This window comes from Oryx dammah, unplaced genomic scaffold (assembly GCF_014754425.2).
Source record: "Oryx dammah isolate SB20612 unplaced genomic scaffold, SCBI_Odam_1.1 HiC_scaffold_1, whole genome shotgun sequence".
NCBI lineage: Eukaryota > Metazoa > Chordata > Mammalia > Artiodactyla > Bovidae > Oryx > Oryx dammah.
Window position 1 is genome coordinate 52,549,484 of NW_024070185.1, and position 17,349 is coordinate 52,566,832.

Sequence of the window (17,349 nt, forward strand, 5' to 3'; positions counted from 1 at the left end):
CTCATCTTACACCTCAACCTTTAGTCAACTATCTCTGATTCCTAAGGTTTTTTTGTTTCATGGTTGGAATTTGTTTACTTATGGTTCTTCAGCCCTCTGCTCTGCTTCTAGCATTAAGGAGGGTCAAGAAAACTATAAAGTAGTTAAAAATTAAGTTAGTGAGTACTCTGTTTATCTTTCAAAATATTTCTGTCATTCCACATCTGCTAATATCTACAACCACTTTTAATTTATTGAGGAGCTTGAGATGTCATACTGCTGTACATAATTCTTATTTGGCAGTTGAGATGACTCAACAAACTAATAAGGAACAGAAGTTTTGTGATAGGAGAAGACTCCTTTGAAGGATCTGGAAAATCTATTCACATACCTCAGATCAAGAAAATAGATTATAAGTTTTGACAGTGAATGAGAAATACATTTATATGGCAGTTCTCAATTCTCAGTATATAAAAAGATGTATTGTGATTTTTTTTTTTTCCTGTTTTTCCCACTAAAAAAATCTTGTGCCAAACCTACCAAATTGATTTCATCCCGAAAGGGAACTGCCACTTCTGTTTTGAATAATCTTGTATACATTCTAGTAAGGACGTTAGAATTGTTGTCTTATTTAAACTTGGCTTGACTGTTTTGAAGATTTTCCAAATATGTGTGTATGCTTTGTTTTTATTTTTGCCCTGAAGACATTCTATCCAAAGTGGATTTTGACGATTGAAATTTTCTCTCTTTAAGGCTGTTTATATTACCGGTAAAGAAGTTTTCAGCTTCAAAATGGTTTCTTATATGGGTGCAACTGCTGGTTCTGCATACACAGATATGAATGTAGTTGATATGCAAGTTAATTTAACTGTTGGTTGCATTGAAGTAGTTCTTGTCAAAAAATTTCTGTATTCTATATTGGTAAGTATGTTAATTTTTTAATTTATTTTTGCCTACTAGTTGGAAAGTGTTTGCTGTTTCTCAAGCATAGATAAGGAATTCCTTGCTTGATTATTTCCCCCTGCTTTTAAAAAATATTCCGGGTACCATTTATCATGACTGAAATGTGTAGTCATTTATATAGTGTCATTTTTCACATGGGAATGTTCTAGTTAATTGAAATATGTATTTTATAGACATTAAATATATGTATATATGTACATTTTGTATATGTTATATATATTTAATTCTTTATTTTATACATAATTCGTTTAAGTATTTTACCTTTCAGCTCTTACTAAAAGTGCTAAATATACAATTGAAGTCCGGTTTGGTTTCAGATAATCATTAGGAAAATTACATTTTCTATTGTATTCTATGAATATCTGGGGCTTTGTGGGATTTAGATTTAATCCCGATGACATTTCCCTAAGGTATATAAACTCTATTTCTGCCTTTCATAGTTTGTTTTTCTTTAGCTGGCAGCCGATATGTTTTTCCTGTGAGTGTCATGCCTGTCTCTGACTTCACTATTCATTCCTTTAACTAAATTATGGTATAAACTAGATAATCAGTTCAGTCAATCAGTCATGTCCAACTCTTTGCAACCCCGTGAACTGCAGCACGCCAGGCCTCCCTGTCCATCACCAGCTCCCAGAATCCACCAAAATCCATGCCCATCGAGTTGGTGATGCCATCCAGCCATCTCATCCTCTGTTGTCCCCTTCTCCTCCTGCCCTCAATCTTTCCCGGCATCAGGGTCTTTTCAAATGAGTCAGCTCTTGATTCTAAATAAATAATGTTGTTGTCTCTGTGATCTTTTTAACTGAGGTTATCATGCAGTTTTTCTTGACAAACATTTTTATTACTGTTTTACCTTACAAATGTAATAAGCTCTCTGTGCATTGAGGTTTTATAGGGAAATATGATTGTTTAGCCCTTAGGAAAGTGAGATTAAAAAGAGAAATAGATACTAGTGAAACATTGCAATATCCCCACGGTGCTTTGTTCCAGGGACTAGGTTTTTATTGTTTTACTGTGTTTCTGTATCTGTATCTTTTTGTTTCCCAACTTCTGTTGCAGAAGATTAAGGTTTAATGTAGACAGACTTTGAATAAATGGTTGCTTAGTTGTACCAAGAGAAAGTTTTACTTATGGAGGTAAAATCATAAATAGTGATATATTTAATAATTTTTTTCATTAATGGTAGCTTTAACAATATAATTCTGTTTTCTTTATAGGCTTTTATAGATAATTTTCAAGCAGGTAAACAAGCCTTAGCTGAGGCAACTGTTCAGGCAGCAGAAATGGCTGCTACTGGCGTAAAAGAACTGGCACAAAGGAGTTCTAGAATGGCATTGGATGTTCACATCAAAGCCCCTGTTGTGGTTATCCCACAGTCTCCAGTTTCTGAAAATGTTTTTGTTGCTGATTTTGGACTAATTACAATGAAAAATACATTCCATGTAATAACAAAGAGTCCGACCAACCCCCCACCCATTATTGATTTGATAACGATAAAGCTAAGTGAAATGCGACTATACAGGTAAGCTTTTCACAAGTATATTTATGTAGAATGCAGTCTTTTTCTAATTTTTTTCTATTAAAGGCTTTGGTATCTTGAGTTTTCTTTTTAGAATTGAATTTAATTTTATTATAACTATACTTAATTTTGTGGGGTTTGTTTTCCCTTCCTCAAGTATTTTTTGGTAAAATCAATTATTGTTTTCTATTTTTTAAAAACCTAGAAAATACAGGAAGCTCAGCTCAGTGCTCTGTAATGACCTAGGGGGTTAAAATGGGGGGAAGAGGGAGACTCCAGAGAAATGGGGGCATATGTCTACTTATGGCTGATTCACATTGTTGTACACCAGAAAGTAAATGTTGTAAATCAATTATATTCCAATAAAAAATAAAAAATTAGTGATTATATAAATAAATACTTGGAAAATATTAGATACTTAGACATGCTATAAAATTTGTTATCTGAGGAAGTATATTTGTACGTATTGGCAGTTCTTCAAAAATTAGAAGGTTATGGAAGAAATAGGAGAATTTCTAATATATTAATTCTCTGGAAATACAGCATGCCCAAAGTACTCTATCAGCTTTGTGCTGTGGTTCTGATATGCTAATTAAACACACACATACATATCCACACAAAGTAGAGTACAATCTTATATATTCACTCTGCGTAGGACTAATAATTAGGGAAATTAAGTGAATATCCAGATAGTTCCAAAACTTTTACTGTGGTATCTCTAATCACACATTCTAGATTTAATACCATGTTCCTTTTACAACTGGGATTCATTTCTATTTAAACCTCTCACTTGTTCTTTTCTTTCTGTACTTTCTTTAATCTCATTCTATTTATTGTTTTCCTTTTATTTTTGCTGCTTCTCTTTGGCTCCTGGCATGTCTGTGTCCCTCCTGCGACTTTCCATCAACTGAACATTTTAAAAACAGCCTTATTTAAGATGTAATTAGTATATAATAAATTGAGTATTTTAAAAAGTATAGAGTTTGATAAGTTTGATGTGTATATGCTTGTGATATTTTGAGTACAGTTATAATTCTTCCTTAAATATTTGGTGGAATTCACCAGTGAAGCCACTGGGGCTGGGATTTGCTTGTAGAAGATTTGTAACTATAATTTCCATTTGTTCAGTAAGCTTGGTGCTATATGAATTATTTTATGAGTGATTGTTAATATTTTTAAGAAACATGTCTTTCATCTACATTGTAGAGTTTTATGACATAAAGTTAATAATATTCTCTTATTCATTAACACCTATATTGATATTACCTCCCTTATTCTTGATATTTATAATTTATACTTTTTTATTAATCATTCTGGCTAGAAGTATATCAGTTTTATTGCTTTTTTTTTTCCTGTGGAATAAATGGTATCCGTTATTGTTTCACTTCCAGTTTTATTGATATATAGCACTGTATAAGTTTAAGGTATACAACATAATGATTTGACTTACATACATCATGAAATGATTACAACATAAGTTTAGTAAATAGCCATCATCTTATGTAGAGACAAAAGTAAAGGAATAGAAAATATTTTTTCTTGTGATGAGAGCGCTTAGGATTTACTCTGTTAACAATTTCCCTATGTAACATACAACAGTGAATAATTTATCATGTTGAACATTATATCTGTAGTACTTATGTATCTTAAAACTGGTAGTTTGTGCCCTCTGACTATCTTCATCCAGATTGCCCTTCTCCTATCCCTTGATTCTGATAACCACAGATTTTAACTCCTTTTTTTATGAGTTTGTTTGAGGTATAACGGACCTACAGAACTATGTTAGTTTCTGTTACACAACATAGTGATTCAGTATTTCTGTACATTTCAAAAAGATAACCATGTTCCATCTCTAGTTAGCATCTGTGACCATACAAAGATATTACATAATTATTGACTATATTCTCCACACTGTACTCATGACTTATTTATTTTGTAACTGAAAGTTTGTGTCTCTTCCACTTATTTCTCTCCTCCCCCATCTCTCCTCTCTAGCAAGCACCTGTTTGTTCTCTATATCAGTGACTCTTTTTTGTTATGTTTGTTCATTTCTTTTGTTCTTTAAATTCTATGTATAAGTGAAATCATGTGGTATTTATCTTTCTCTGTATGATTTAATATCATCTTGGACACCGTGTTGTCACAGATGACAAGATTTCCTTCTTTTTATAATGGTTGAGTAATATTTCGTTGTGTACATGTGTGTATATACACACACACACACACGTGCGCACACCACATCTTCTCTATCCATTTACCTACTGATGAACATTTAGATTGTTTCCATTTCTTAACTGTTGTAAATAATGCAGTGAACTGAGGGGTATGTATATCTTTCAAATTACTGTTTTCATTTTGTTTGGGTAAATACTCAGAGGTGGAATTGCTGAGCAAGGCTAGTTCCTGACAAAGCTGGCTGCAATTTTTGGGGTGTTCCAGAGTTGAGAGGGTCAAGGTCAGTTATTTGGATGGTTGAAGAGCTCAAGGGTTCCAGAGTTGGTGTTGGGCCACTGGTGGCAGAGCTGGTTCCTGGGCCAGCTAGGAGCTCAGGGGATCCTATAGGAGTTGGCCTGTTGTGGGTAGGTGGAGCTGTGCCCACATTCAGCTAGCTGCTTGATGTGGGATGTCCCAGGACTGGTACCTAATAACTGGTGAGTTAGGCCAGGTCCCAGTGTTATGACCTAGAGAGAGGATTTCAAAATGGTGCCTCCTAGAGCATTGTCCTTGTGTTTGAATAAGGGCCCCAAAATGGCTCTGTCAGTGTCTCTGTCCCCAGTGTGAGTCCCAGAAGATTCCTGCTTCTCTGAGAGGCTCTCTAATAGCAAGTTGATCTCACCCAGGCTCCTTTTAAATTACTGCTTCTTCCCTTGGTCTTAGATCATGTGAGAGTCTGTGCCCTTTAAGAGTAGAGTCTGTTTGCAACTGCTCTCGGACTCTCCAAAAGTATGCCCCACTGGTCTTCAAAGCCACTCATTCTGGGGACTCTAGATTGGGCAGCCTGATGAGGGTTGTACCCCTAGTTCCTTGGGGAGAACTTCTGCAATTACAATGATCCTTTTTCCATTTGTGGCCTACCTGGGGGTATGGTTCTTTGCTGCACTGTGTCTACCTTCCTTCCACCTGTCTTGATCCTTTTTATATCTTTAGTTTTGAAGAGATTTTCTGCTAGTCTTCAGGTCATCTCATTGAGAGCTGCTCCGTAAATAGTTGTGAGTTTGGTGTGCCACTAAGAGGAGGTGATCTTCCAATCTTTCTATTCTCCATCTTGGCCATTCCCTGGTTATCCATTCTTGAACATTCAGTTTTATTGCTTTTATTTATTTATTTATTTTTGCCCTTTGAACTTGAGCATATTTATTTTTTTTTAATTTTTCTTTTTAAAGTACTTTATTTTTTTAAATTAAAAAAAATTTTTTTATTGCTTTTAAAGCACCAGCTTTTGGATTTCTCTCTTCTGTTTTCTCTTTCATTGATACCTGCTTTGATATTTATTATTCCTTCTGCTTCCTTTGATTTTAATTTTTCTCTTGTTCTAATTTTCTCTAGGTGGTGATTCAGATGACTGGTTTGAACATTTCTTTTCTTGTATATGCATTTAGTGCTGACATTTTGGGATTTTTCTCTGTAGCCCTGTCCTCTGTGGCATTTTACCATATGATCTCTACCTGCCTTGATTTCCCTGGATTCAGCTCTTTTCTTAACTCATGGACTTTTATTGGTTATTTCTTGGCTTATCTACCCCCTTGCTTTTTCATGACCTTTGAATTATCTCAAAACAATTGAAGTTGGGGTAGTCATGGGATTCTCATTTTTTTCTTGTTTCTCAGTAATCACTGCCCATTGCCTGATGTCCTGTGTCTTGAAAATCATTTGTTAATATATTTTGTATGTGTGTCTTTGTTGCAGGGGGAGAGAGAGAGGAATTCTTTCAGGCAGGAGGGTAAATCTAGTTCATGTTATTTTATCTTAAATGGAAGGACAAATTTCCATCAGTTAAATATTTGGGTATTTATTAAGCATGTAATATATCCCAGGCACTGTGCTAGGAACATGAAGTATCATAGTGAGCAGTTGTTACAGGGGATGAATAAATTGTGTGTGCGTACTAAGTTACTTCAGTTGTATCTGACTCTTTGTGACCCTGTGGACTGTAGCCCGCCAAGCTCCTCTATCCATGATATTTTCCAGGCAAGAAAACTGGCGTGGCTTACCATTTCCTCCTCCAGGGGATCATCCCAACCCAGGGACTGAACCCACATCTCCTGAGTCTGCTGCATTGGCAGGTAGATTCTTTATCACTGAGCCGCATAGGAAGCCCCATTTTGAGTGCAATTTTTTTATTTTTTCTAAATATTTTAATCTATAATTTTTAAAAAAATCTATGTTCCTGTTGATAAAAACTTAAGTTGATTTATTTTTATTGTTTTAAATAGCATTATAATGCTGATTGATTTCTTTATCAATACTTACATGATTTTCTGCTCATTTCTTTAGGGTAATGTTTCCTTCAGATGAATTCCTTGAAATAGAATTACTTGTTTGTAGAGTAAACCATTTTCCCTGAGATAACTTTATTGCAAAGATGTTAATTGCAATATAAAATTTTTAAAAGATATATATAATACTTCTATAAGGAAAGTTGTAAAATTTAACTAAGGGCCAGTAAGAAATCTTAAATAATTATAGAGAGAATATTTTCCTATAAGAAATCTTAAATAATTATAGAGAGAATATTTTCCTACATCTAGTATTAATAAAGGTGTCAGTTTCTTATAAATTAATTTTGTATATTTAATGCACTCAATAAAAAATCACAACAGTTCTTTTAAAGTCTTTCAGAATTATTGTAAAGTTTTTCTGGAAATATAAATGGGGGAAGGATGTAGCAAAGATTTTTTTGAAAGAAAGAATTGAGATAGAGCATGGAAGAATTATAACAACCTTCGAAGTACTACTAAAATATTAAATTTCATTAAATACCACTAAAATATATTATAACACTACAATAATTAAGATAGTGAAATAGTATAAAACTCACCAGCTGACTGTGTGGGTGCGTGTGTAATAATATTGCCATTATTCATATATAACAGTCAAGCTCATTATTCACACATTCCACATTTGTGAGTGTTTCTGCTTGCTGAAACTTACATATAACCCCCAAATCAGTATTCATGTCACTTTCACATTCATTTTTGGGCATGCACAGAGCTAGCTGCAAGACGCTTGAGTCTCCCAAGGCCTGTGTTCCCAGCTGAGATGTTAAAGAATACCCTGCTGTCTTTTGTAAGCTCTTCTGCTGTAGACATGTGTTCCTTTTTTTGTGCCTTTTTTTTTTTTTGGCATTTAGAGTATTTTCCTTGGTAATTTTGCTATTTAAAATGTCCCCAGAGCATAATGCCAGTAATAAAAAAACTAAAATGGAGTGAATCATATGTTAATAGTATATGAATTATCTCAATAATGATCTTAAAAAACTAAGGACAAATAACACATAAGTACCAGTTATATGGTAGAGAAAAACTTGATAAATTGAGCACTGAAAACGGAAGGAAAATGATAAGGGAAGAATATCAATTGGCTTTGACTGTTCAAAATATAAGTTTCAGAATATTAATTACCAAAACCAAAAGCTAGCATATAGGATAATTAGCAACATCTTTAATAAACAATGAAAATCATTACATATTTTAAGACAGTAAGAAAAATGATAATTTGAAAACTTAGTAAAGAACAAGACTAAATGATTCTTTTCAGGAACAATAATAGCTGGTACCTAGCTAATAGAAATGTTCAACTTCATTAAAAATCAAGGGAATGAAAATTAATACAATAAAATAGTATTGTTTCCCTATTAAATTTGACAGATCTTCAGTTCAGTTCAGTTCAGTTCAGTCTCTCAGTCGTGTCAGAATCTTTACAACCCCATGAATCGCAGCACACCAGGCCTCCCTGTACATCACCATCTCCAGGAGTTCACTCAGACTCACGTGTATCAAATCAGTGATGCCATCCAGCCATCTGATCCTCTGTCATCCCCTTCTCCTCCTGCCCCCAGTCCCTCTCAGCATCAGAGTCTTTTCCAATGAGTCAACTCTTCGCACGAGGTGGCCAAAGTACTGGAGTTTCAGCTTTAGCATCATTGCTCCCAAAGAAATCCCAGGGCTGATCTTTAGAATGGACTGGTTGGATCTCCTTGCAGTCCAAGGGACTCTCAAGAGTCTTCTCCAACAAGTTCAAAAGCATCAATTCTTCTGCGCTCAGCTTTCTTTATAGCCCAACTCTCACATCCATACATGACCATGGGAAAAACCATAGCCTTGACTAGACAGACCTTCGTTGGCAAAGTAGTGTCTCTGCTTTTTCATATGCTGTCTAGGTTGGTCATAACTTTTCCTCCAAGGAGTAAGCGTCTTTTAATTTCATGGCTGCAGTTACCATCTGCAGTGATTTTGGAGCCCAGAAATACAAAGTCTGACACTGTTTCCACTGTTTCCCCATCTATTTGCCATGAAGTGATGGGACCAGATGCCATGATCTTAGTTTTCCTCATGTTGAGCTTTAAGCCAACTTTTTCACTCTCTTCTTTCAATTTCATCAAGAAGCTCTTTAATTTTTCTTCACTTTCTGCCGTAAAGTTGGTGTCATATCTAAGGTTATTGATATTTCTCCCGGCAATCTTGTTTCCAACTTTGTGCTTCCTCCAGCTGAGCATTTCTCACAATACACTCTGCATATAAGTTAAATAAGCAAGGTAACAATATACAGCCTTGACGTGCTCCTTTTCCTATTTAGAACCAATCTGTTGTTCCATGTCCAGTTCTGACTGTTGCCTCCTGACCTGCATACAGATTTCTCAAGAGGCAGATTAGGTGGTCTGGTATTCCCATCTCTTGCAAAATTTTCCACAGTTTTTTGTGATCCACACAGTCAAAGGCTTTGGCATAGTCAATAAAGCAGAAATAGATGTTTGTCTGGAACTCTCTTGCTTTTTCCATGATCCAGCGGATGTTGGCAATTTGATCTCTGGTTCCTCTGCCTTTTCTAAAACCAGCTTGAACATCTGGAAGTTCATGGTTCACATATTGCTATAGCCTGGCTTGGAGAATTTTGAGCATTACCTTATTAGTGTGTGATGTGAGTGCAGTTGTGTGGTAGTTTGAGCATTCTTTGGCATTGCCTTTCTTTGGGATTGGAATGAAAACTGACCTTTTCCAAAGTTTGGGTAGTACTGGTAAGAAAAAGTTTTTCCAGATGAAGCAATCTTTTGACACAGCAGTTAATATTTCTTGAAATTAGTCAAGAAGAAGAAATTTACTCAGAGATGTACAAAGATAATGATCCAAGTATTATTATTTATTATAGTGAAGAATTAGAAACAGTATATTTTTTTAACAATATAAGATTGACTTAATGACTTATAATATAGTTAAATATTTTAATATCACCTCTTAAAATTGTATTAAAAATGTAATATCCCCTTAGAGCTTTTAGATTCCTCTACTTGGTACGATCAAAGGAGATTGCAAGCATGCGTAAATGATAAGTAAAACGTTACCCTGTGAAACTGTTAGTTGCTCAGTTGTGTCTGACTCTTTGTGACCCAATGAACTGTACACCTCCAGACCTCTCTGTCCATTGAATTCTGCAGGCAAGAATACTAGAGTGGGTAGCCATTCCGTTCTCCAGGGTATCTTTTGAACCTGGATCTCCTGCATTGCAGGCAGACTCTTTACCATCTGACCCACCAGGGGAGCTACTAGGAATTCTAGGAGATCCTTGGTGACTCTAACATCTCTCCAGTTGTATAAGTGATAATCTAAATTCTACAGTTATAATTTCATTCCCCAGTAAAGAATTTGGGATTTGCTACCGGTTCAGTCGCTCAGTCATGTCTGACTCTTTGCAGCCCCATAGACTGCAGCATGTCAGGCCTCCCTGTCTGTCACCAACTCCCGGAATTTACTGAAACTCATGTCCATTGAGTTGGTGATGCCATCCAACCATCTAATACTTGGTCGTCCCCTTCTCAACCTACCTTCCATCTTCCCAGCTTCAGGGTCTTTTAAATCAGTCAGCTCTTCGCATCAGGTTGCCAAAGTATTGGAGTTTCAGCTTCAACATCAGTCCTTCCACTGAGTATTCAGGACTAATTTTCTTTAGGATAGACTGGTTGGATCTCCTTGAAGTCCAATGGAATATCAAGAGTGTTCTCCAACACTACAATTCAAAAGCATCAATTCTGCAGCACTCAGCTTTCCTTATAGTCCAACTCTCACATCCATACATGACTACTGGAAAAACTGTAGCCTTGACTAGATGGACCTTTGTTGACAAAGTCATGTCTCTGCTTTTTAATGTGCTGTCTAGGTTGGCCATAACTTTCCTTCCAAGGAGTAAGCGTCTTTTAATTTCATGGCTGCAATCACCATCTGTAGTGATTTTGGAGCCCCTCCAAAAAAAGTCTGACACTGTTTCCACTGATTCCCCATCTATTTGCCATGAAGTGATGGGACCAGATGCCATGATCTTGGTTTTCTGAATGTTGAGCTTTAAGCCAACTTTTTCAATCTCCTCTTTCACTTTCATCAAGAGGCTCTTTAGTTCCTCTTTGCTTTCTGCCATAAGGGTGGTGTCATCTGCATATCTGAGGTTATTGATATTTCTCCTGGCATCTTGATTCCAGCTTGTGCTTCTTCCAGCACAGCATTTCTCATGATGTACTCTGCATATAAGTTAAATAAGCAAGGTGACAATATACAGCTTTGACATACTCCTTTTCCTGTTTGGAACCAGTCTGTTGTTCCATGTCCAGTTCTAACTGTTGCTTTCTGACCTGACCTTGAGAAATACAGATTTCACAAGAGGTAGGGCCGGTGGTCTAGTATTCCCATCTCTTTAATAATTTTCCAGACAGTTTGTGGTGATCCACACAAAGTCTTTGACATAGTCAGTAAAGTAGAAATAGATATTTTTCTGGAACTCTCTTGCTTTTTCGATAATCCAACGTATGTTGGCAATTTGATCTCTGGTTCCTCTGCCTTTTGTAAAACCAGCTTGAACATCTGGAAGTTCGTGGTTCACATATTGCTGAAGCCTGGCTTGGAGAATTTTGAGCATTACTTTACTAGAGTGTGAGATCAGTGCAATTGTGTGGTAGTTTGAACATTGTTTGGCATTGCCTTTCTTTGGGATTGGAATGAAAACTGACCTTTTCCAGTCCTGTGGCCACTGCTGAGTTTTCCAAATCTGTTGGCATATTGCGTGCAGCACTTTCACAGCATCATCTTTTAAGATTTGAAATAGCTCAACTGGAATTCTATCACCTCTACTAGCTTTGTTCATAGTGATGCTTCCTAAGGCCCACTTGGCTTCGCATTTCAGGATGTCAGGCTCTAGGTAAGGGATCACACCATCATGATTATCTGGGTCTTGTGTATAGTTGTGTAGTTCTTCTGTGTATTCTTGCTACCTCTTCTTAATATCTTCTGCTTCTGTTAGGTCCATACCATTTCTGTCCTTCATTGAGCCCATCTTTGCATGAAATGTTCCCTTGGTATCTCTAATTTTCTTGAAGAGATCTGTAGTCTTTCCCAGTCTATTGTTTTCCTGTATTTCTTTGCGCTGATCACTGAGGAAGGCTTTATCTCTCCTAGCTATTCTTTTCTGCATTCAAATGGGTATATCTTTCCTTTTCTCCTTTGCATTTTGTTTCTCTTCTTTTTGCAGCTATTTGTAAGGCCTCTTGAGACAGCCATTTTGTGATTTTGCATTTTCAGAAAACGAAGATCATGGCATCCAGTCCTATCACTTCATGGGAAATAGATGGGGAAACAGTGGAAACAGTGTCAGACTTTATTTTGGGGGGCTCCAAAATCACTGCAGATGGTGACTGCAGCCATGAAATTAAAAGATGCTTACTCCTTGGAAGAAAAGTTATGACCAACCTAGATAGCATATTCAAAAATAGAGACATTACTTTGCCAACTAAGGTCCGTCTAGTCAGGGTTATGGTTTTTCCAGTGGTCATGTATGGTTGTGAGAGTTGGACTGTGATGAAGGCTGAGCCCCGAAGAATTGATGCGTTTGAACTGTGGTGTTGGAGAAGACTCTTGAGAGTCCCTTGGACTGCAAGGAGATCCAACCAATCCATTCTGAAGGAGATCAGCCCTGGGATTTCTTTGGAAGGAATGATGCTAAAGCTGAAACTCCAGTACTTTGGCCACCTCATGCGACGAGTTGACTCATTGGAAACGACTCTGATGCAGGAGGAGGAGGGGATGACAGAGGATGAGATGGCTGGATGGCATCACTGACTCGATGCACGTGAGTCTGAGTGAACTCCGGGAGTTGGTCATGGACAGGGAGGCCTGGCGTGCTGTGATTCATGGGGTCACAAAGAGTCGGACACAACTGAGTGACTGAACTGAACTTATTTTTTTTTCTTGGGAATGGTCTTGATCCCTGCCTCCTGTACAATGTCACAAACCTCTGTCCATAGTTCTTCAGGCACTCTATCAGGTCTAATCCCTTGAATCTATTTGTCGCTTCCACTGTATAATGATAAGGGTTTTGATTTAGGTCAAAGTTGACTGGTTTAGTGGTTTTCCCCACTTTTTAAAATTTAAGTCAATTTGGAAATAAGGAGTTCATGATTGGAGCCACAATCAGCTCCCAGTCTTGTTTTTGCTGACTGTATAGAGCTTCTTCTTCTTTGGCTGCACAGAATATAATCAATGTGATTTCAATCTTGGCCATCTGGTGATGTCCATGTGTAGAGTCTTTTCTTGTGTTATTTGAAGAGGGTGCTTGCTATGACCAGTGCGTTCTCTTGGCAAAACTCTATTAGCCTTTGCCCTGCTTCATTCTGTACTCCAAGGACAAATTTGCCTGTTACTCCAGGTATTTATTGACTTCCTACTTTTGCATTCTAGTCCTCTATAATGAAAAGGTTATCTTTTTCGGGTGTTAGTTCTAGAAGATTGTAGGTCTTTATAAAACCATTCAGTTTCAGCTTCTTCAGCATTGTTGGTCAGGCATAGAGTTGGATTACCTTGATGTTGAATGGTTTACTTTGGAAAGAACAGAGATTATTCTGTCATTTTTGATATTTCATCCAGGTACTACATTTTGGACTCTCCTTTTCTGACACTGCTCCATTTTTTCTATGGAATTCTTGCCCGCTGTAGTAGATACAATGGTCATCTGAGTTAAATTCACCCAGTCCAGTCTATTTTAGTTGTCTGATTCCTAAAATATCAGTCGTCACTCTTGCTGTCTCCTGTTTGACCACTTCCGGTATGCCTTGCAAGATTCACGGACCTAACGTTCCAGGTTCCTATACAATATTACTCTTTATAGCATCGGACTTTGCTTCTATCACCAGTCACGTCCACAACTGTGTGCTGTTTTTGCTTTAGCTCCTTTTTTCTTCATTCTTTCTAGAGTTAGTTCTCCACTGATCTCCAGTAGCATATTGGGCACCTACTGACCTGGGGAGATCACCTTTCAGTATCCTATCTTCCTGCCTTTTCATACTTTCATGGGGTTCTCAAGGCAAGAGAACTGAAGTGGTTTGCCCTTCCCTTCTCCAGTGGACCACATTTTGTCAGAACTCTCCACCATGTTCTGTCCGTCTTGGGTGGCCCTACACAGCACGGCTCATAGTTTCATTTGGTTAGACAGGCTGTGGTCCATGTAATCAGATTGGTTAGTGTTCTGTGATTGTGGTTTTCAGTCTGTCTGCCCTCTGATGGAGAAGATTAAGAGGCTTATGGAAGCTTCCTGATGGGAGAGACTGACTGAGGGGGAAACTGGGTCTTGTTCTGATGCTCAGTAAATCTTTAATCCAATTTTCTGCTGATGGGTGGAGCTGTGTTCCCTCCTTGTTATTTATTGGGCCCAAACTATGGTGGAGGTGATGAAGATAATGGTTACCTCCTCTGGAAGATCCTGTGCATGTACTGCTATACTCACTGCTCGCAGCCCTGAAGCAGGCCACCACCGACCCACGCCTCTGCTGGAGGCTCCTGGACACTCTGGGCAAGTCTGGGTCAGTCTTGTGGGGGTCACTGCTCATTTCTCCTGAGTCCTGGTGCACACAAGGTTCTGTTTTTACCCTCCAAGAGTCTATTTCCCAGTCCTGTGCACGTTCTGGCAGCTATATGGTGGGGTCAATGGTGACCTCCTCTAAGAGGGCTTAGTACCCAAGTCTGCTGCACCCAGAGCCCCAATCTGTGGCAGTCCACTGCAGACCCGTACCTCCACAGGAGACGCTCAAACACGGTTCTGACTCAGTTTCTGTGGGGACCCTGGGTCCTGGTGTGCATAAGATTTGTTTGAGCCCTCTGAGTGTCTCTGGTGGGAATGGGGTTTGATTCTAAACATGAATTCGCCTCTCCTACTGTTTTCTGGGGGCTTCTCCTTTGCCCTTGGGCGTGGGGTATCTCCTCACAGCCACTCCAGTGCCACACAGCTGCCACTCCAGCGCCTACCGTCTTGCTGGGGTTTCTCTGACCTTGGATGTGGGGTATCACCTCATGGCCACTCTAGCAAAGTGTAGCCGCAGCTCCTGACCTTGGACGGGGGGTATCTCCTCACCACCGCTCCAGTGCCACGCAGCCACCATTCCAGCGCCATGTGATTGCTACCAATTAAAGTGTAGATGTTTTATTTAGGAGGACCACTTTGAGGTTGTCATTTGAAAGTATATTGGGAGGCTGCTTTGGTCTCATGTCAGTTGAAAGGCATTTGGTAACCAGCTAGTCTTTTCATAATTCCTGAGCATCAGTCCTACCCTTACATGGAATTGGAAAGGCAAATGTGGTTCACCTTAATATAAAATTGTACATATTCAACTGTATTTGATCTGCAAAAATAGAAGTTTCATATTTGCAAACTAGGTTCTTATCAAGTAAGGGGATATGTAGTAGTAATGTGACGTGTAAATCTGTGAATTTAAATGTTTTCATATTAAAGTCTTGTATAATGTATTTTATGTTTTATGTAGAGAAAATTCTCATTTTAAGAGTTTTATGTCCAACATGTGTATTTTTGGAACTTTTTAATATATTATAAAAATCCTACTTAAAAGTTTTACTTTTTCTTCAACACAGAGAACTTCAGCTCAGAGAAAAGTCACCTAGGTTTCTAGGGCGGTAGAACATCTTTCATTTTACATGGAAAGACTATTTGATTCTATTTTCCGCTGCACACACACAAAATTATTGATTTCTATTATTTATATATAAATGATTAATTTTTTCTGATACTGTATGAAATTTATTCAAAACAATTTTATTTCTACTCATAGGACTCAATATATTAATGATGCATACCAGGAAGTACTGGATCTACTATTGCCATTAAATCTTGAGGTGACGGTTGAGCGAAATTTATCATGGGAGTGGTTCCAGGAAGTTCCTTGTTTCAATGTAAATGCTCAGCTAAAGCCCATGGAGGTAACTTTTGAATACTTATTGATGTATCTTCTGTTGGTTAAAAATTATTGTTTGGGGACATAAGTCATTTTGTATGTACAAGTTATGTAAAAATACCTTGGTCAGAAAAGAGATAGTAGTGCATGTGTATAAACTAAAATGCATTGAATGTTGATCTTTTTTCATAAAAAGATTCTTTTTCATTAAAAAATTATTTATTTCTTAATTGATGGATAATTACGTTACAGAATTTTGTTGTTTTCTGTCAAAACTCAACATGAATCACCCATAAGTATACATGTATCTCCTCCCTTTTGAACTTCCCTCCCAATTCCCTTCGAATCCCATCCCTCTAGGTTGATAGAGAGCCCCTGTCTGAGTTTCCTGAGCTATACAACAGATTCCCATTGGCTTCTCTATTTTACATATGGTAATGTAAGATCCATGTTACTCTTCCCATACATCTCACCTTCTTCTCCCCTCTCCCCATGTCCATGAGTCTATTTTCTATGTCTGTTTCTCCATTCAGTTCAGTTCAGTTGCTCATTCATGTCCAACTCTTTGTGACCCCATGAACAGCAGCACACCAGGCCTCCCTGTCCATCACCAACTCCTGTAGCATACCCAAACTCATGTCCATTGAGTTGGTGATTATAATCCAACCATCTCATCCTCTGTGGTCCCCTTTTCCTCCTGCCCTCAATTTTTCCCAGCATCAGGCTCTTTTCCAATGAGTCAGCTCTTCGCATCAGGTGGCCTAAGTATTGGAGTTTCAGCTTCAACATCAGTCCTTCCAGTGAACACCCAGGACTGATCTCCTTTAGGATGCACTGGTTGGATCTCCTTGCAGTCCAAGGGACTCTCAAGAGTCTTCTCCAACATCACAGTTCAAAAGCATCAATCCTATTGCACTCAGCTTTCTTTATAGTACAACTCTCACATCCATACATGACCACTGGAAAAACCATAGCTTTGACTGCTGCTAAGTCGCTTCAGTCGTGTCCGACTCTGTGCGACCCCATAGACGGCAGCCCACCAGGCTCCCCCGTCCCTGGGATTCTCCAGGCAAGAACACTGGAGTGGGTTGCCATTTCCTTCTACAATGCATGAAAGTGAAAAGTGAAAGTGAAGTCGCTCAGTCATGTCTGACTCTTGGCAACCCCATGGACTGCAGCCTACCAGGCTCCTCCATCCGTGGGATTTTCCAGGCAAGAGTACTGGAGTGGGTGGCCATTGCCTCCTCTAGCCTTGACTAGACGACTGGAAAAACCATAGCCTTGACTAGACGGACCTTTGTTGGCAAAGTAATGTCTCTGTTTTTGAGTATGCTGTCTAGGTTGGTCATAACTTTCCTTTCAAGGAGTAAGCATCTTTTAATTTCATGGCTGTACTCACCATCCACAGTGATTTTGGAGCCCAGAAAAACAAAGTCAGCCACTGTTTCCCCAT

The 17,349-nt window shown here is 38.1% G+C and overlaps 1 protein-coding gene across 3 annotated transcripts in view; it reads left to right on the forward strand.

Moving 5' to 3' along the window:
• Window positions 1–17,349, forward strand: part of VPS13A (vacuolar protein sorting 13 homolog A) — a 277,384-nt gene that overhangs the window by 134,704 nt on the left and 125,331 nt on the right. For all 3 annotated transcript variants that reach the window (XM_040257403.1, XM_040257484.1, XM_040257562.1), the window contains exons 32-34: window positions 733–900; window positions 2,160–2,464; window positions 15,774–15,921. In XM_040257403.1, coding sequence (XP_040113337.1) covers window positions 733–900; window positions 2,160–2,464; window positions 15,774–15,921 — 621 coding nt within the window. The remainder of the gene's footprint in view (window positions 1–732; window positions 901–2,159; window positions 2,465–15,773; window positions 15,922–17,349) is intronic.